General features: G+C 37.7%; 1 protein-coding gene across 3 annotated transcripts in view; it reads right to left on the bottom strand.

Moving 5' to 3' along the window:
* Nucleotides 1-216: 216 nt before the first annotated feature.
* The window catches only part of EXOC2 (exocyst complex component 2), a 153,811-nt gene continuing 132,465 nt past the window's right edge, over nucleotides 217-21,562 (bottom strand). For all 3 annotated transcript variants that reach the window (XM_084509813.1, XM_084509814.1, XM_084509815.1), the window contains exons 24-28: nucleotides 11,923-11,978; nucleotides 8,613-8,735; nucleotides 6,029-6,090; nucleotides 4,129-4,188; nucleotides 217-1,942 (exon numbers count right to left, since the gene is read on the bottom strand). In XM_084509813.1, coding sequence (XP_084365939.1) covers nucleotides 1,849-1,942; nucleotides 4,129-4,188; nucleotides 6,029-6,090; nucleotides 8,613-8,735; nucleotides 11,923-11,978 — 395 coding nt within the window. In that variant the 3' untranslated portion in view covers nucleotides 217-1,848. The remainder of the gene's footprint in view (nucleotides 1,943-4,128; nucleotides 4,189-6,028; nucleotides 6,091-8,612; nucleotides 8,736-11,922; nucleotides 11,979-21,562) is intronic.

Here is a 21,562-nt window from a genome sequence, read left to right as displayed (position 1 = left end):
TCAGGTTTTAAAGGCAAGCAACAAACTGTTGCAACAGAAGACAGTGTTACAGTAAATAAATGCCTGAACCTCTATTATATCAGTACAGGCAATAAATTAAGTTTTTGATACTTATGAACATGTCTGATACAAATGTAGAAAATGTAGATGCTGGCAAAATTCATTAGAAAATCACATCTCTTGGAAAGCAAGGAATTCAAGAAAAAATTATGAACATATTTTTCTTAACATTTTATTATTCTGAAGCTAACTCCTTTACAGACTGAACTAACTGGATGATTATTTCAGTTAGTATCAGAAGCTGAGACTACGACAAGCTTGAAATTGACAACATTAAACAAAACAACATTGCTGAGATGTTTAACAACTTTCTCTCTTAAGCCAATAATGACATGCACTTGCACTTTTAAACTTCTATTCAACACACTATTACTATGTGCCCACAATACATGTGCATTGAATTATTTCTTGTAGTAATTACTGGAACTGTATGTTATATTTTTAAAGCACATAACTGGACTAGCAAAAGCAAAAAGCTGACAAAAAATGTTGGAAAATTGAATGCACAATTTCAAAAAGTCACACCCCAAATGGCTGCAAGTACAGAAAGAATACATAATTACTGCATGATTTACTGAATGTGTGGTTTTCAGGTATAAAATCAAACCCATCCCTTACCCGCCAAAACAAGACCACTTTATATTAGTTGCTCTCTCTTACAGCTTCCCACAGTTTTTATTAAGTCCCCAAATGAAAGTCACAGTCAAGTCTGGTCTTGACTGTTCAATGGGAAGACAGCTCTTGACTTTTGTGTAATGATAAAGTAACGGCAGCAAAACTGTTCTCGCCTCCTGAACCCCTATTCACTTCCAAACAAATTTAATGGTGGTGACAAGAGGACTGACTAACAAGAGAGAAGAAGACAGTAAGACGGTAAGAATGATGAAGACGAGAAGAGTGAGAAGGAAGCAACAAAACCAATGGCAAATTGTGCTCTTCTTTAGCCTCGCACATAGTCAGAAGTAGTTACTGTTCTGTTCCTTAATGCCGAAGGATATTTAGCTTAAACATACTTTTAAAGCATCTACTAACCTCAAACTCAGAGCACTTTTAATTAATTGTTAATTGCCAATGAAAGGAAAGCTTATTTCTATTGTGAAGGGTTTAACACCAATACTCAAATGAAGGGAGAAACTAAAGGGACAGGAAGATCTTCTCAGTTATCAAAGAAATAAGAAAATAAAAGCCTCCCAAATATCAGATTTAATGAACACTAAAATTGTAGATCATATCAGAAAAAAAAAAAATTAAATGCAGAGAAAGTAGTGTCCTTCAGCACATTGTATATGAATACTTAGGCATCTGTAGGTAGTAATGTTTATTGCATAATTCTCAATAGTTTACAGAAGCTGGGTCTTCCAGTTAATTCAGCATTGCTCTACATCTAGAAAGAAACTGATACATGTGTATGTACTTAAATTTAAGGCAACAGTTGCTAAAAATATATTTCAACGTATTTTTAACAAATGAAACTGAGATTGCAGCACGTAAATAAATATTTTTTCACAAACATATAGCCAAGAAGAATGTATGTAAACAAAACTGGCTTAGTCCCCTCCACAGAATGAAATACAGTAGACAGAAAAACATTTTGTCAAGATATTTACAACCAGAACTCTCACTCAGCAGGATACCTCTTATCATTACTCAGAGAGTTGGATCTCATAACTTCTTTTTCAATGAAATTCCTTTTGATTTCCTCAGTCCTCAAAGGAACTGACGAAGTACAGAAAAATGGATGACGTCTATCAGCATTCATCTATCGAGTTGCCTGCACTGCGTCGATGTCTATGTTTTCATCATCGCTGATGAAGAAGCTTGAAAACAGGTCAGCTGCAAGTGCATGCTGCTTTTAAATTTGTTTAGCAGTTCTTCTAATAACCTGTGAAAGGAAAATATTTACAATTTTGGCAGATTCTGAAAAGGGAACAATTACCAGAAGTTTTGGTTATTCTGTCTGTGACTTCAAATACATTGCCTGCATAAATAAAGAGCCTAAAATTAGATCTAGTTTAAATATCTGAACCTTATAGATATTTAGAAATACACCAACTGTGTTGGGATGATCTGTGGTGAGAGAAGGACTTAGCCACAGAGATCTTATCAACATTATAAAATAGGCCTTTATATGCCTTTCCTTCCATATAAACACCATTTTCCTTACAGAAACATAAATGCTAAACACAATGGCAAAAGGACTGGTAGAGAGGGTCATAAGATACTGCTGTAAGGCAACTTTCAGACTGTGCCATAAAACCGGTATCCCTTATCAAGGCTACGGCATTTAGCTTGCAGCTGAATTCAGAATGTGAGTTCTCAAACTTGTCTTTGAGAGGTATTCCATAGTTTTCTCTTAAAGATTATGGCTAAAGGATCAGAAATAAAACGTCTGTTCCAGGAGAAATATTAATTCACTGGCAAGCATATGTTTTTGTCCTTTATAGATAACTAAGAAAGTATGAGCTCAATTTGTAGCATAGCAATAGTTGGATAATTGGTGCAATGGATGATATTTATTATAAACCTAACTGCAGGTTTAGGACCAACGATGTCAATAGTTCTATTGTAGGAGACATTTATTGTAGCAGTGGAGATGCAACACAAAGTTTTACAGTCTTTCCTGTATGCTTTATGTTCCTTGTATTCTAGGAAAGAACATGTTCTCCAAACTTTCTGCTCTATTTCAAAAACAAGCTGGATAGGGCAGACATGCATCACTGCAACTTTTTTGGCAAACTGTGATTATTGAACAGCCAGTAACAGAAGAAATTATACTTGAACATTAAAAAAAATACCACGAACAACAACTTGAACCACAAAATCAGTATCTGCTTCCTCAGCAAGCCCTCTGGAAGATGCCTATGGCCACATTCATCATTTAGTATCACAGTAATGACTGAATAAACTGAAACAAACGTCTCTAAATTAGTGCATAAATGTGTGTTATTTTAAAACAAATATATATTATGGCCAGTGTGGAATGATGACAATTGTCATATAGAAACCTGAGAAACAGAACAAATATTATGCTGTCTAAGGCTCAGAACTCTGAGATAGATGTAAAAATGATGCAGTTCTTGATTCTCATCTGTCCTACAAAAGCTCACACACTTGTGACCAAGTCAAAAAAAAACCCAACCCTACAGGTGTTTCGGAAAGTCTGAGTTGAAAGAGCTATCTCAAAACTGATTCCTATCTTTAATAAAGCAAGAGACCCAAGTAAGGCAAGGGGGTATCTTGAGACTTCTTGTGGCTGGTGAAGAGTAGGTTTGAACAGAGAAAAGACAATTAGTATGGGCTGCACAAACAGGCTCTACTTTTGTCTACGGAATATTCTAAATTCTGAATGTTAAGTGCAGGCTGATTTGATGCAGTTCAGTTCCTAAAAGTACCTTAATAGCAACCTCAAGTTCAAAAAAGCTATATTTATACTAATATACTCATTACAAATCTGTCCGTGTTTTACCTTACCAGCTCTTTATTAAGCTATGCTTATAAAATAGACCACCAAATACTAGGTTCAATGCAGCACAGCAGCTTGGTTGTCAAAGTTTGCTATGGTGGAGAAGAAAGAACCCCAAAGGCCTCCTCCTGATGTTAAGAAAGGACAACAGAAACTTCTTGATTTTAAAATGAAACAAGCCAGTTTTGAGAATTACCCAAATATCAGCTGACAAAAACTTGGACTTTGTTCCTTGGTCATTTTCTTTACTGCTGCTAAATTCACTAAGACAAGACAATGGACCTCACAGAAACTAAGATTAGCATGGAAGGCTAAAATGGACTGAAATTATAAAATAAATACAAAGAGATTTAGAACTGATAAGGCTAGAATGGGAGAGACATATGCCACAAAGTCATCAGCTCAGTTCCTCTGTATAACTTAATAGGCCACAAGGAATAGGGGTTTATATTATTCTTGACTCTGTCCAAAGAGGCTTCTACTTTGTAATTTTAAAAGGTCAAATATAGCAAAAGTTAACCCTCTTCTAGCAAAGCTCTGATAGAAGAGTAAAAAGCAATGGCTCCTTAGAGCATAAGAAGAACAAGAAGCTGCAGTGTACTCACTTTTTGTCAGTTCCACTCGAGAGCTGAGGCAAGGCTTCCAAAGCTTGCTTAAAGCTTGAGCTGTAAGGAAAACAAAAATACTCATATTCCCCCGGTACAAGTCTCAACTTTCAGCTTCTCTCTATAATTTTCATAGAAATGTACAATATTTTAGCCATGCTTCTTATTTCAATAAATTAACAAAATGTTAACTTGACACCTGACATTCACGTGCAAATTATACAGAAAGTGGCCAAAGGCCCATGTAGGTCTCTCAACACTCCTGATGCGATGTACAACATACACCAACAAGAAATGTTCGATCCGCTGATTTAAGACTGAGTCTGATGTTCTGGACCCTCCAAGAATTTGAGGTAGTTGGCCAGCCTGCCTTCTGCCTAGAACTAAGTGAGCATCAGAGTGTGAAGCACAGATATAATGTTGATTTTGGCTTCCTGTGGTCAGTTGATAAGTCACTGCACTCTCCCCTAGAGAAGGGATCCTACAGAGATTTGCATTGTGCTAACACAGAATCATAGCATAATTGAGGTTGAAAGGGACCTCTGGAGGTCTTCTGGTACAACTCCCATCTCAAACTAGGGACAACTCTGAGGTTATTGAAGGTTTCTTGGGGACAAGTCAAGTTTTGAGTATCTCCAAGGATGGGGGTTGCACACCTCTCTGGGCAACATGGAACAGCCATGCAGGGAATGATGCAACTCCTGCACCGATGGGTACAACCTTCTCTCAGCAGAATTAATATTAATTTGGTGGCTTGTGGCATCTACTGCTAGTGAAGGGACCAGGAATAAAAAGGCATCTGTGAAGCTCCAGCTTCCATGGTTCACTCTGATTCGCTCCCATTCTGCTCAGAAACAATAGCACTTTCATTTTATCCAATATAAGCTGGTGCCAAATAGTTCACATTTAGGTCTTCATCACTATCAGACGCACAGTACAAAGAAGCAAATCTTGAAACTGAATGCAGTGACACCACAGAATACCATCAGCAGTGACGTGAAGACACATCAGCGCCTCAAGCCCTGCAACGTCTCCTGCAAAATATTGGTCAGTTTAGAGAGAGTTAAGACCAAATCGCAACCTGTGGGAATGGGTAATGCCAATCCTAACAAAAGTGTAGGTAATCGAAAATAGTGAATGGACACACCCAGTCCTGTATATACTCAACTAGAAATTTCAATCAATGAACTTTACTCAAAACTGCTGACAGCTACCACAGTTTGTGTTTTTACGTGTCTTGACTACACCAACCACTGATGCTGCCAACGTTTTTCTTTCTCCCCTTATATTAGCATATGCATGAGCACGTCCCCCACTGTTTAGCTCTGGTCTTTCACCTCCCTAAGAAATGATGCACTGCTGAAAGCTTTTCATTCTAATAGACAGAGTAAAGCTGAATTCACTCTCCTCAATGAGGTGTGTGGAAAAGGAGTAGGGTAATGTACAAGCTTGTGGAGAACCCTAATTCTCCATGTTCCATTAAGGGGATCCTGCTGGTGTCTGGTTCTGTAGCCTCTTTGAAGTCTCTGGCAGACTCTCTGTGGTGTGCTTTATGGGACCTCTGCAAAAAAATGGATGAAACTCAGTGGCAACTGCTTTTGCCTTAGCAACATTTTCCTCAGTAGCTGAAGTAAGAGTCATCATCCCTCCACCTCTTCCTTTGGTAAGAATGAAGAGTATCTAGTCTTTGTCATCAATTACAAAAAACAAAACAAAACAAAACACAAATTCTTTCAAATGATAAAGCCATAGTAGTATCAATTTCCCACATATATATGTAATACATTACATATTCTATTTGTATCAATCTCTTGAAAATCCTTAATTTACACCACGTGTTTTTGCATGTTTACCAAGGACTCCACTACATGGAAATGACAGAAAATACAGCACAACTTACTTGCTCTCAGGTGTTAGGTATATGGCCACTGTATCCCTCAATGCACAGATTTCAAGTCTCGCCTAAAGAGAGAAATACAAATACTGAAACAGAGAAAATTTCCTTTGATCAGAATACCAGTATCCCAAAGCTTCACCTTTTTTAGAAGCAAATGCCACTGCATGCTTCAGTGGTAAGCAGCCTTGACTTCTAACAATTTGTTTCCTGTATTTTTGGTTGCCATGCTGCTGTATCAGTTAAGAGAGTGTTAGAAGGAACAATTTCACATTTTTCATACTTTCATACAAGTCAAACTGTTTGCACAGTCACTATGTAGCAGTCTGAAAACATTGTTTTGTCTCTCAGTAACAGTAATAAAACTCTAATTCTGCTCCATCTTTTCTGTTCTGTTATAGACAGAGAAAGGGATGCTACCTTGATAGGGTAGCATTCTTTTTTATTTATTTTTTTTTAATAGTGAGCTTGACTTCTTACAGCCTGGCTTGCCCAGGAAGGAAGGAAACACAAGAGTACAAAAGTCTGTCAATACACATTTTATTCTTGGTTTTGCTGTTGAATTTATTTTTTTCCATCAAATGAGGAAGTAAAATGGTCGTGCTCTGCTTCTTGTCTGTCACCTGGTGGGCACACAAGCTTGGGGATTTGACTCCTGCACGGTACTATATGTCTAGGTATTGATTTTCACCTAGTTCATTCCCTACCATACATAAGAGCAGAGAATGAACTCAAGGATTAAACCAAGTTCACAAATCTTCCTTCAGTCTTTGAAAAATATTCACTCAGATTTTTCATGTGAAACAAGCATTCCGAACGTGATCAATATTATAGCTATTTCATTTGAATTATAAATTGAACTTCATCCAAATTCAGATTCAGTTCTTATTCATCAAGGTACAATTTAATCCAGCTAGTCATTACAGAAAGTGATCTACATTTAGAACAAATTAATGTGACATTACTTTTCCAAAACAAAACTTTTTATAATATAGCATAGACATCTAATTCTGATTCCAATGAAAGCATTTGGCTTTTATGTCTTCTCCTTATCTCTCCCCTAGGTAGGAAGCCAGCAGAGACTAATAAATCTTTTTTTTTGTACCAGAAATCTCACACAGAATAGGACCTAGCTACCCACCAATTCCATACCCATAAGGAATGCCTTTCTCACCACAGAATGTTTCACCTTTTCTGTATGGTGCTCCAAACTATCTGGGAGTTCTTGAAGGTCCACATATAAGGTTCTGTAGTTTTCCCTACATGTTAGGAAGCAGCAGCAGAATATCCCAAATTGGAAGGGACCCACAAAGATCACTAAATCCAACTCCAGTACCATGTGACAGTGTCACATTCTCAGGCATCACAGCCTAAATAAACATAGTGTAAAGGCAAACATTGTGAAAGTATGGGCCATCTGATGTGGGTGTACAGATTTAGGCTTCTCTTAGGAAACAGGTCTCTTGTAAACAGACAGACACAGGCCCAGATCACTCTTATACTGCTGTTTCCTGCCTTGTGTGACACAGGGTTTTCTGTGCTCAGAGGAACAGAAAAGGATAATGAGTGAGAAATTTGCAGAAGGGAGAGAAAATCCTTCCAGTTATGGGTTTAGGCAGCAAGTTCATAGAGCGGGTCATCCAGTCAAATAAAAATAATTTACAGGTAGCTTTGTTGCTGTTCATTGATTTGGTTTTAAGCTGGCAGCCAATCTTATTTGGTTGTGATCTTCCTATATTAATTATCTGTCATGTGCAATTACTAATAGCAATTGGAAAATAAAGCTTGCATTTGGATATTTATTTTCCCATGATAATGCAAGAATGTTATCACAGACAATGAAAAATGAAGGTTGCCTCTTCCTGCCTGTTACAGCCATAGCAATCATTAGGTCAATGGAATTTGTTTTTTAACATATGTAGCTCTTCTTCTATAAACTCCTTTAAAACTTTTTCAGCAGAAAAGACAACTACTGGTGCAATCACAAATGAAGAGGGCATTGTAAAAGTATCTGTTGCATCTGTGTTATGACAGAGTGCTAACACAGAAATAGCACAACAGGCATGTGACCAGTTCTGTAAAGACTTACAAGATCCTACAATATCACGTTTTCAAGATTTTAAACCTCTAAATATTATAAAACTTTTTTTTTTCTTTTCTTTTAATGTATTTTTTTTTTGTGACAGGACAATGATAGTTTAACAACAACTTAAACAGATACCGTTGTGATGGTTTAGGCAACCTTATTTAATGACTGATGTCCCTGCTCATTGCAGGGGGGTTAGAACTAGATCATCTTTAAAGGACCCTTCCTAACCAAACTGTTTTATGATTCTATGATGCTTTTTAACTCATAGGATAAGGGTAACCTTTTATGCACTTACACAATGACAACGCTAAAATATGATCAACCCAAGGACTAGTATCCCAAAGGGTATTCATCCATAAATATGAGAAAGAGGTTGTATACTAATCCTTTTAACCTCCTTGTTTTCACTGCTATAGTAAATCTAACAAATACATGTTATACCTCTCTGTTATTCTAAGTTTTATAAACTCAGATGTTTGACAGTACAAATGATTCATCTACCTGTAAAGCTCCATTTCTGCTGAAGGATGAAACACACTGCATCAGTCGACTCAATTCTTCAGAGACTGCTTCCACAATCCTTGACATTACCCGAGGAACTAGGTCTTTGGAAATGGTAAACACCTGATTTTTATAAAATAAGAATCATGAGCACAATGCCTATATATTGACATAAGTATTTTATAAAGTAACATTTTGGTAAAAAGCATTAAACACTTTGATTGAAAGGGCCATTGTATTTTTAACAATGGACAAAGAAATTCATGGCAGCTGGAACCTGAAGAATCCTTTGACGCTTGCCCTGTGCTTTGGCCAATCACCTCTGCTAACCACAGTGCTTGCTACCCGACATGTGATGCTTACAGCTTTCTTGCAATGCCTAAAAGAAAAGTATCTGCTCTCGCCTGATGCGTGCAGGTGGTCAGGTGGCTGTACATAAACTGCTGTTTTGTGGATAGCACCTTTTAAATTCAGGATTATGTCACTGACTGACCTAATTATGCATTCAGCCACATTTTACCCAAGGATTTTGCAATTTCTTTTAGAACCTTTCATATGTGGCAGAGTCTCTGCTGCACACTTGCCTCATCACTGTCAAACGGCAAGTGTCTTTATGCTTTCTGTGGAGAAGAGTCTTAAAAAGGGTTTGAGACTATGGTGGCATAATGGATTTTCATTTAGATTTTTCCCTTACTGCAATTTGTTAGCTCCTGGGCTTTACATTACATTACATTACATCTTACTGTTTTTTCCATGCGTCAAGACTAGTTTTTAAACTGTTTATTTGTACAACTGTTCAAAGTGGTCACATCCTCCATCTGAGATTCAGAGCAGCAACTGCGACCTACCACCACCACAGAATTAAACATTAGATCTATGCCTAAAGGAAAGCATGAAGTAACCAGTCTTCCCTAAAGCTCACTTTAAGGAAGTGAGAAACTGTTGGTGAATTGAAAAAAATAAAGTATGGCGTTCTACACAGAATTGGGGAAAATGCAGACCGAGAGGCTGGATATAGGAGGAAGTGAGACTATAGGCTAGACAGATCAAAACTGTGTCATGACTTAAAGGTGATGATAAAGCTGCACTAAAACTGCATGAGGTTGGGGAAAAAAGATGACACAAGGAACTGAAGATAATGTGACTAGAGTGGTGCAAGAAGGAAAATGAACTGGATAGAGTTTGTAAAAAATGTTTCCCCTGATTTCCTCTTTAAAATGACCTAGAGAATTAAGTAGTTGAAATTTTGCTAGAATAGAGTCTGACAAGGAAAAGTAGATAGAGATAACAGAAGATACTCATACGTGTACGTGAAAATAAATTAAAGGGAACAAAAATGAATGTAGGATTCTTACCCACATTCCAGTGCTTGAAGAAATGAATTATAATCAGGGATCCCATAAAGCTGACCATTCAAACAGGCAAATTTGCATCACAGACTAAGTACACTGACCACATAGGTACATGCCAGCTATCAGTTTTTATCATTGACAAGTCGAACATGCAGCCTTTGCATGTACTTTGACTGTTTTGACCCACAAAAGCTATGTAACTGACATACTTAGCTTTACAGTAAAGAAAAAGTAATTTATGCATGGGTCATCTTATTCAGCAGCAAATATTGCTGAGCAATTCAACACAAACATACCAGGAACACACAAAAAATCTTCTACTGAGAAAAGAGTATTTGTGCCCATAACAAGCACTCTTGATGTTACTATACAGAATCCAAGAAAAAAAAGTTCTCAGCAATGGTGAATCATCACAAATTTGCAATACGATGCCCTTATTTTGATTTCAGTTGAATTTGAATTCAAAGGTAATTTTCTTTCCATGTTCATTGTTCAGCTGATTGATAATTTTTGCTGTTTCAAACTACAGAAACTTGCAGCTTTGCTAACTAAACTTAAATCTGACCCAGCTTAGAGAATTTCAGCAGAAAACAGTGCAAATGGGAGTTTCGTCTTGACACATTTTCACATTTCTGCAATACTTCACATGTAAAAATTCATGACGCAACACGCTATTTGGGCCAAAATTAGTATCAGTCTCAATGAAGTCAGAAGCTAGTGCACCTTTCTGCAGGAGAATTTTAATAAGTATGCCTTTTATCAGGATTAGCTAAAGAAGTCAAAAATGCCTTTGAATCTTTTAATGCCCAAGCCCTCATTTTCATTTTTATTAATTTCAACTACACTGAAAAACTGCAAAAACAAATGAATGTCATGTTGGTATCTAGTTTTGTTTACTCCCTCATTCTGAAGAATTTGGTAAAATAATCAATGCTAGTGTGAAAACTGCTGTAAGCATATATTGAAATCCAAACAGTAACATTGCAACTGATTGAACAATTTTTTTTGAAGATACTACATTTTGATTTATATGAAGCTTTGTAATTCATGGAGGAGTAAAATAAAAAGGAACCTCAGATGAATCTTATCAGGCTTTAAATAGATTAATAAATAGATGTTAATACGCAGAGCAGCTATACTAGTGATATTTTGAAAGGTATTTCTGATAATACAAAGATAAGAGTAATACTATTACCAGCATATACACCAGGAGCAATAGTAATCTGATAACACTCTCAGTACTCAGAAGGAAGGAACTTGTAGAGCTAGTTGTAATTTAAAGTACTATAGAAAATTCCTGTATATTACCACAAGAGGCCAAATAACTGTAGCTCTGCAACCCGTTAATAATACTTAAATTTTAATATAGACTCTCTGTCATAAGCCATTGCCTACCCAAGTATTTCAAATGCTATTTGTGCCATATAGAAACTACAAAAAATTCTGTGTTTAGCTTTTCATTTTTTATCCTATGTAGAAGAATATGATATATATATTGCCTTTTCACTACAAAGGGCATATATCAAATATTTGTTTTAAATAAAGTTGAGCACAAGCTTGTTTCTATATGCTGTGGAAAATAAAGTTAATCAGAGAAAGTGAGCATCATCATCATCTTGCTTCCCCCTCCCTCCCCCCACTTTGTAAGGAAAGGGAAGAATTCAGCTTTAGACTTTGGCTTTCTTTTTCATCAGACAGTGGAAAGAAAAAGGCACTCCAAAACATGTAACAAAGTGTTACTGAGGATAAACAGGAACCGTTCATCTCTTTCTGCCTTTAAAAAAGTTAGCAGTTTCATACTTGGTTGGCTAAACCTAACCCAAAGCACCAACATCTATAATGAACACACTTCAACAGAGCTACAGTTTTCAGGGGTATGAAAGCCAGAATTTACTGAGCAAAATACACTGAAATTATTCATTTGAATGTAAGCATTGAACAATCTGAAGTTTTCTCACCTCTGCATGCACAGCAATGATATTCACTAATGCTTCTTTCAAATAGTTTCTGACACCTGAAAGAAAACAAAAAAGGGTAAATAATTACTTTCATTCTATCATCTCAACAAGGCCATAGTATTCTACAGTTCAATACTGTACTTTTTCTTTTCATTTCTTTCACTAGCACTTTTGCAATCAGAGGCAGAAAGAGAAAGTTCCATAGCCACACCACCAGTCTATTTCCTTTTTCAAATCAAATGGAGAAAGGCACATTTCCTTACAGCAAAAGGTTAAAAAAGCCAGCAGGTTCCTGTTTCAGTATTCTTCTCTGGCAACCCAATTTTACCAGCTTTGCCATTTAATAAAAGCTTCGCATAAAAAAAAAAAAAACAAAAAACAAACAAACAAACAAACAAAAAAACACTTCAGGATGTCTTGCTGGAATGCACTTACCATGGCACAGAACAAGCACTACAACTTGGTAAGTTATAAGGAAACAGAGAATACAAGGGAACGCTTATATACCACAGCCTTCAAGAAGGCCTTGCTACTTTATCAGCTTATCTAACTGTATATTATTATTATAGATGGAAATAGCAAGGATTCTTTTTTCTCTGAAAGTGGTTCAGAAGGTATTACTCATGACAATTTATACGGAGATGTCATGTCTTAGTAAAAATTTCCTCCTGGGGAAGGTGAAGAAGTTAAGCAAGCACTTTATTTACCAAGAAGTGAAATAATTGTCAATTTATACTATGCCCTAAACAGAAGGACATTCAGCAGGGTATGTTTTACAGTTAGGACAGGCTCTCAGTCCCCTGCACTGCTGTGGATCTGGAATAACTTCAGAGGACTGGGCAGGAAGGATCTGGAAGATCTAAGATACGGTAGTGAATAGTGTCGTGAATAGAGACAGCAATGTCTCGCAACTGCCATCTCAGCTGTGGTTAAATTTGCTTTATGAAGTGAACGCTGTTCCCACAGCCTACCCCAAGATCTAAAAAGGAGATACTTGCTCTTTCCTAGACAATCCTTATGGACAAAAACTTTATGAGAGTAGGACAAAAGGAAGACGGGATCCCCTTGCATGAGATACAAACACGTTTTTGCCTACGTCTACGCCGTGTGACACTACGCCGTGCGGCCTAGAGTTCAGATTGAAGGGTGCTTCCTGAAGCACCCCCGCAGGTCTCCTGGGGGAAAACAAGGGCATTTAGGGGAAAGTGGAGGGAGAGATGCTGAACAAGGAGCCCTTTCCAACACGTAGCCAGGATGTCGCTAAGCTCTGCACCCAAACCCGTGCACAGGCCATCTCCGTTTCAGAAGTTCATGGCAAAGAGGCACACGTCAAAGATGACTTAACAGCTCTCACTAAAAGTACTTTGGTTTCTAAACATACAGAAGAATAATGTTCTTTACATAAATAATGTTCTATTTTCACTTTGGAAGAAATGCAAATTAATGAAAAAGGTAAAGAATAAAACAAGCATTTCAGATATATTCCAAAACATCTCTAATACCTTTTGTTGCTATCTTTATTCTTTTCCTTGAAAAATTTGTCATTCTTTCCATTTAAACTAGACCAACAACAAATCAAACAACATAGTATACTAGTATGCAAGCGTATAATTTCTTGTTATCTTAGTGATTTTTTTGCAACAAGGAAGGAAGGGAGGGAGGAATAGAGCAATATCAGAAATTTTATGAAACTTTTTTTTTTTTTCTCTCTCCTCTGTAACCTGCAAAACAAAGTAAGGATGCTACACACCAGAACTCGAACCACACCAAAAGATCACAGGTATGTGTGGAAATGCAACACCCCCTTCCTTTTTCCTCTTCTGCTGCTCTCCTCCTGCCTCACTCTGCCCCAGTTTAAATCCCCCCCCCCCCCCCGGGCTTCATATCACAGAGGACAAAATTTGTACCACCTCCCACAGTCATATAGACCTTGACAAGGCACCAAACGGTGGTATGCAAATCACATCAAGAGGTACAGGGCAGATTTGGGAGCTGGTTTACAGTTAACCTCAGGGTGCAAAGCGTTGATTTCAGTCTGCAAACCTATGCGGTATTCAGCTCTTGGCTGTCTACTGGCCTCATCTTGTGACGGGAGGATCTTTCATGTGGAAACTGTGTGCTTTTACGTTTGCACAAATGCCATGCAATGTTAGGACTTATATGGTCCCTTATGGATGCTTGAGCACTGTCAGAGCATGTTCATTAATCAGTCAAAGTTATAAACAGAGAGGGCAGGTGTCTGCCCTAAAAAGAGGAGGCCAGCTGGCTGAGCTGGGAAGAAGCGTTATTTGGGAGGTGAGTGAAATGCTGGGATGCATACAGGCTGACCTAGGTGGGTTGTATGAGAGAGTGATGTGGTTTGACGGAAGATTCCTCATCTTCCACCCATCCCACCAGAGCTCCTGAGATAGCGTGTCTCTTCAGGTGCTTTTAAACAGGTTGGTTCAGCACAGGAGCTGCTAATTCTGTCTGCTACTGCTGTGAGAGCATCCAAATTAAGCTGCTTTTGGCTGTTGATAATAAAAAAAAAGGTTGGCTATCATCTCTGTCTGAAGAAACCTTGCATGACAAAATTCTTAAAAAATACAGCCACTTGGTTAGGGTTTACAACCAGGTAATGTCACTTTGAACGAACATGAAATACTAATGTCAGCAAAATCAGCACCAGGTTTTAAGCACCACTGCCTAAGACAGACGACATAAATGACCATTTTCACCTTGCACCCTTGCCCATGAGAGCTTACAGGAGACTATTTCTTTGCTGCAATTCCAGCAGCTAGCACTAATGAGATGTTCCTGTGGTTCTGTTATGACTGCAGAATCAGAGGACTCAGCACAAGCTCAAATATTTCCTCAGTTTCTTAGGCTTTGCAATTTAACACCAAAGAATTCAGCACAAACTGAGCTAATATTAGTAGCAAAGCTATGCAGCTTAGAGGCAGTCCACGCATATAAAACTCTAGTTGCCTTAATTACAGCATCTAAGAGTCTGAAAGACCTTGACTTGGTAAGCTAAACTAACCAAAGGTGGAGAGAGGATGCAACTGCGCTCCAAAAAGGCCAGTAAGTAGAGGCAGTCAGGGAGAAAAGAGAGAACTAGTTGAGCTTAAGAACAATATTGGCACACCAAAGAAAGATAGAAATTAATTGTCCATCAGTAAATTTAGGCTGGAAATTAAAAGTAACCATGTAACAGGTTTGATCTCACACTGCTGTTGAATATGTAGTGGTGTGAAAACCATTGCTGCCTGGGAGTCAGTTTCCTATCATGAACAGTACATAAAAAAGGTAAAAAGGGTATTTCCCCCCCCCAGCCCTTCTCTTCTTTTTCTATGAAGGATTTTAGTTTTTGCATGTGGAGACAAAGCCAAGCATATCTGAATGTCAGGACCTGCAGGCATAGTTAATGACTATACTATATTTTGAACAACTACAATTAAAAAATATCCAATTTCTGATTTATATCACTGCACTGTTTGTGGCAGGCTTTGTTGAAGCAAAGTATTACTTTTCTGGAGTATGATTCAGTGGAAATACAAGCAGTGGCATCCAACTGTGAATTTGTTGTGAAATTCATTTCAAAATGAAAAAATTCTGTCTAGAATAGAATTTTTGTGCAGCTTTCTCTACAACTGTTCAGCAGCCCACGCAATTACAGTTTTTGGGACACCATGCTGCCAGTCCTATTATATAGCACTGAAAGCTAATGCAGCATATAACTGTAGGTTGCAACTATTAGGCTAATCAAGTGAAACATAACATTCTTAAGTCTAAAATACCTCTTATTTAGCATATTGAAGCGCAAATACAATACCTTTCCATAGCTTCTGACAGAAACGTGTTAAAGAAAGTCTCAACAAGCCCTTGCAATTTCTCTCAAGAAAATGTTATTATTTTGTTACAGCATAAATGCATTCCACTCCCACTCTATTCTTAACACCAAAGAATCTGACTTACTGGAATTCTAGCTTCCACTAACAAAGCCCCACGAACGCTCTAAAGAAAATGGATGGGAAGACTTGAGACATATAAATGAAGGACAGTTTCAGCCATCAACTATCACAATGGCTGACAGAAACTTTAAAATAGCATCTTCCAATTTGGGCCCTCCACTGTACTTTTTAACGGTAAAAAAAAAATCTAGCAAGATTATCCATTAAATTTAATTTCCAGTCTATACCACCTATTAACATTTTTACAAATGAAATCCGTCAGAAAGTCTACATCTACGAGCAATTTTAACGATACTACAAAGCCGTAGCAAGGATGACTGTGTGAACTATGGGAAAAGGAGAACGGAAAAAGATTTGTGGTTCTGAGGATTAGCAGAAACTGATCTCGTAGCCTGACAATGCAGGAGTCATTCAGGAGATGTTCGGAGGGGGTAGTGCTACCAGTTGTCCCACATGTGGTTCTAAGAGCTATGTTTCCCCCAAGTACATAGATGACAGCATTCTACTAGGAAACCTCCAAAGTGACTGAATAAGCATGCAGAAGTTGGAACTGCAATACCGTATGTGTAATTCTAAGATGCAAAGAAGATACAAAAACTTGCAGGCACAAATAGAACAAAACTTACACATGCTACAACTGAACTCAACAGGATGAATTTTTTTCCGAAGCCAACAAAGTTTTTCAAATGATCCCAGTCATTCAAGAGTAAGAAAAGAGGATATGAGTAAACTTTTTTTTTTTTTTTTGGTAACCTATTCTGCAGAGTAGAAAACACAAGTTCAAAGAATGAGTAGTAGTTCTGCTAGGACAACACAAACACACAGGAAATGTTATCCCCAGCAGCTTGGGTTTGACATATTTTAAACTCTTGTGAAATTGGGGTCTCATTTGAAATGGACAGACCTAGGAGGCCTGGGAAGCTAATTTCGCTGCTGTTTCTTGCTAAACAATCCTTTCAGCCTGCCGATTGTGTGAAAAGGAGGAGGGCGGGATAAAAGCATACAACTGTTTAGAAAAAGTGGATGGTGTCAGCAGTTACCTCAATTCACTGTCAATAAGCCGCACAAGTGATGAGGATTAGAGGATACAAGGGACAGAAAGAAAGAAGGGTCCAAGGTCAACTCACAGTCAAATAAAACCAGGCAGGAGCATTAAAAGCTGCAGCTCTTCTGTAGAGGAGCTAGAAAAGCCATTAACTAACTAGACGCTCTACAGTTCAACAGCTGTCACTCAATTTTAGCCTTTTTTTTTTTTTTTTTGAAAAGCAAAGTTTTCACCAAAGAGGAAAAGCACGGTTCTTCACACACTGACCAAGTGACCATCCCTGTTTCAAGTGCGACTTGACCTAAACTCTGAGGGACTGAAACCAAAATGAGCCTTCGGCAGGCACAGAGCCACCAACTGAGGGAGCAACAGGGAGCTTTTTGGCCTCTGTAGGAGGCCAGTACTTGCTTCGGCAAGCAATTGCTGCTGAGGGGAGCAATTCTTAGTGCCTCTGAAAAGCAAGCACTGAATTTGCTGGCCTTGAGGCTTGAGCATGACTTGGTCGAGCTAGGAAAATTGATGCCCGAGAGTCTGAAATTTCAACTTTTAAGCTCATCCAGTTGTATGCAATGTTTGTACAATTTATTGTTCCGTTCAGTGAGTTATGCCAGTGACAGTCAATCAGTCTGAAACTTTTTTTTTTTTGCCTGATTACTTCTTGATAAAAACTTTCCTTAAAAGTAACATGAGACAGACTATGGTGATCCAGAGACATGAATGGTTTTCATACCTAGCTGCACTTAATATTTGATGTTTTGTTTGCTCTGCTGACAGTGAATATAGAAATAACAACACATAAAGGAGGATAAATGAAAAAAAAATGATTTCATCTGCTCTGTTTTAAGGAAGATACCCGCTTTTTAAATACCTTAATATATATTCTTAATTACGTTATATCCTATTGACAGATTTAATTGAATCGATATTAGAAATGTTCATCTCCAAGCTTCAGAAATGTAGTACTTTCCAGCTGTCACGCAGTGTTTTGAACTGTCAGTTAAACTCCTGCAGCTCTTCTCTAAGTTTTTTTACTTTGCTATACGAAACTGCTGGAAAAAAAAAAAACCTGCACACATCTTTTGCAAGTCGTTAATCAGTGCTGCGCAGTGCACATTAAAAAAGAAACTCATCAATGGCATCCACAAAGCCATGTAACTTCTTTAAACAGTCTGATTTTAACTGTTGAATTTCCTCTAGATTCTGGCTGTGCTGTAGCTGAGGCAACAGCAATATTATTTAACAACTGCTTTAACTGCAGTTACTCTAGCATCATTTCCAGTGTGGTTAGGACGTGTTTTTTTTTCCCTCCAAGAAACACCGTGTTACAAAAACAGCAATAAGGGCTAGCAGGATACCCTACCCTGTAGGATCACAGCCTGTTTGTATTTTGGCGGTTCTTGGAACCCCAGATCACACTTTGCAACATGCCAAGCAATAACTGTCCTGCCTGGAGGAGCCTTCTTGGGAACTGGACGATTCAATGGAAGCCTCCCGACAAAGCCCGCTGCCCGATTGCCCAGCACACACCACAGAATTTCACTTTCCAACCCAACCTAACCCATAACTTCCGACTCAAAGCAAGTAACCTCTTCTTAAAAAACTAAAAATATAAACAGGTAAGACAGAATGGGTGGGAGGGGGAAGAGGCATTAAAAAGTGAAACACCATCTGAGGTCACAGCAGGTCAGCAAAGAGGTTGGTGTCTGCATGCAGAAGTTGCTAGAAGGATTTAAAAAAATAAATCAGTGCAAACATGACTTGGTACACAAACCTTAAGAGAGCTACAGAACAGCTGTAGGCTTCCCTAACTTACAGCTGACTGCCTGGCACCTTGAGCAGATTGAAGCTCTAACCATCAACTACTTTATTCTATGAATCAAACGAGAGGTAGCACAGAAGAAAAGTGGAAAGAAAAACGAATGACAAAACTTTTTTTAGCGTGCAGCATTCTGAATAAACCTGGTTTATAATATACCTTACACACAAAATATTTCAGAGATGAGCTAGAGATTCTATACCAAGGCTGCGTAGCAAAAATCATTTTATGATTTATTCTATACAGAATGCATTTGAATCAAGGTGTTTTCCCCCCAAACTATTTAGAAATCTAATATTTACGATCAGAGAAAATTTGACAGTCTGTTTAATTCAAACATACTATTAACTGAAAGAATTAAAATTCCATTACAGCCAAAAACTTTTTAAGTTTCTAGAACAACAAACTCTACTCGCCTCATTAGCAAATGCCCTAACTGGTTTATTATTTCTGGAAAATAATTTTAATAGCTAGCTGCTATTTCCAATTACTGCGGTGAATACAATACCTCATTTAGAAAATTAATATTTTAATTTCCAAGAAGCCAGTACCTTTCAAGATAGTCTCCTAACTGTGGAATAGAAAGAAACCTAACTTGTTTGCAGACATGAGTCTTTCATGAACTATAGCACTTGTATGTGAGTATGTCATGCTGTTTTACTGAAGTGTCCCCACCCACACAGTGTTATCATCTAACCCAACACCCTGCAGATGTTAAAAAGAAAGAAAAAAAAAAGTAGATACGTGACTTGGAATTTCCCCATGGACAAAACAAAGCAGCTCACCTTTACTCTTTACAACAGCACACAGGTTTCTGCCTTCAAAGACAGTTGATAGGAAATCAGCTTCAAATACTGTTACTTCCAGTGGCCTGTTTTCTAAATTAAAGTAGCTAGACAAGCCTGTTTCTTTCTAATTACTATAAATTTATCATCACACTTTGTTGTTTTCCCTGCATAAAAAACATTTCTAGTACACTGCAGGATCCCAACAGCAGGACACTGATGTCTGACAGTAATTCTAAAAACAGAAGAACTCCATCAGGTCACAGACTTTACCGCAACTAAAGCTGCTTCATTTATTATACTCACTCTTCCTTTTGACTCACAAATAAATTAAACAAACAAACAAAAACCTAATAATTAGTTCCATTCAAAAAAAAAAAAAAAAAAAACACAAATAAGGAGCAGAGCAAAGAATGGCTTTCACTTGCATGTTATTGCTTCTGCTCTCCTCAAAAAAAGAAACACAAACAATACCTCTTTGGGAATTATATGGATGTCATTATCATGTTCGATACATTTTCTGCTTCACGGTAAGACTTACCCAGTCTGATTCATAAAACTACTTTTGCTACCTCCAAACATGATTTTATATCTAATACCAAAAATACGTGCATAGTATATTAACTAACAAGCACAATCCCATGTAAAAGAAAAAGGTAAAGTTGGAGGAAAGTCACTGTTTTAAAAGGAATCTAGAAGTGAGGTTACAATGACAGTGTTCAAAGACTTTTATGGATTCATTTCATAACACCCAAACCAACCGAAATGCAATAGAAGTGCTCCAATGTTATTAAAGCCGAGAAAAACACAGACAGTGACTCCAGAGCCTCATTTGAATTTAACAAAGATTGTAAAACTTTTCTCTAGGCCACTTCCTGCTATTGCTGGAAACATTCCCTCCTTTAAGCAGAGATGGATTTCAAGGTACTGTACTTGGTGTTGTTTTGAGAGTGTATTCAGAAGAAAATGTGAACGTGTAGGCAAACTGGAAACTCTCTGGAGAGATTACCCGCTTACTTAACCACATTTCCTGTTTTTTTAACCCGTTTGTCCTAAGTCAGTCCTTAGACTACTGACAAAAATAGATACAAGCTGCTATAAATAGTTCATTAGCAGGTCTTTCTTGGTAAGACTGAAAATGTTTTGATAAACCTATTGTTCATAGGAGCTCCATTCTAATTAAACGGTGAATAGGATTAATGTTTACTTGAAATTCTCCTCTGCATAGGTCACCATCCCTGGAGGTCTTTAAGAAACGTCTAGATTTACAACTTATGATGATCTTAGAGGTCTTCTCCAACCTGGATGATTCTATGCTTATCACAAACATACAACACATTAGGAATTGTAGGAAAAGTGGGAAGAACTAAAACTGACCGAAAAATGGCTATTAAAAATTGAAGTTTAATGAATTAAGAATTACTTGTGATCTATCTAGGAAAATGCTTTTAAAAGCACAGTTCTGACACAAGACAGGGCAAAATCTAATTGCTGAGAGTCAGTCTGGCCAAATACTTTGAGAACTGAAGGCCAGAGCACTGCATTTTTGAATTACTTGCCTTGTTCTTATTTTCAGCCATGACACTATCTTGTTGTAGCAGTGAATGTCACTTGAAAGACTTGACACAGGTAGCCACAAAACTACTTTCCAAAAACATTAAACATGAAGGCTTTCAAGTCTTACATTACTTGTACTTTTTGAACTATTTTAATTCAAACAACAGAAGTTATGTCATAATATTCAAAGAACCTGAAAGTTTCTGTGTTTCAGCTGGCTGGGAGTAGCAAGAGCTCTAAAGACTGCCAATGCTGTGATTAATATCTTCATCTGCGCATAGGCTTCAGTCTACAAGAAGAGGACGCTGAGAGAATTATACTGAGCCCTTGTGCATAGCCCAAACTAAGATGTTTTTAACAAAGCTGCTGCTGACATTGTGAACTGTCTGCTACTCCATCAAACCCGGATCTGAGGGACAGCTGAAGAAGCCTGCAGTTGAGCATATTTGCTGCTTTCCAATCCTTACTGCTCACATTAAAATCC

Source organism: Aythya ferina, assembly GCF_964211825.1.
Source record: "Aythya ferina genome assembly, chromosome: 2".
In the NCBI taxonomy this organism is placed as follows: domain Eukaryota; kingdom Metazoa; phylum Chordata; class Aves; order Anseriformes; family Anatidae; genus Aythya; species Aythya ferina.
The sequence above is the reverse complement of the archived record's forward strand: the minus strand, read 5'-3'. Positions and strand labels throughout refer to the sequence as shown.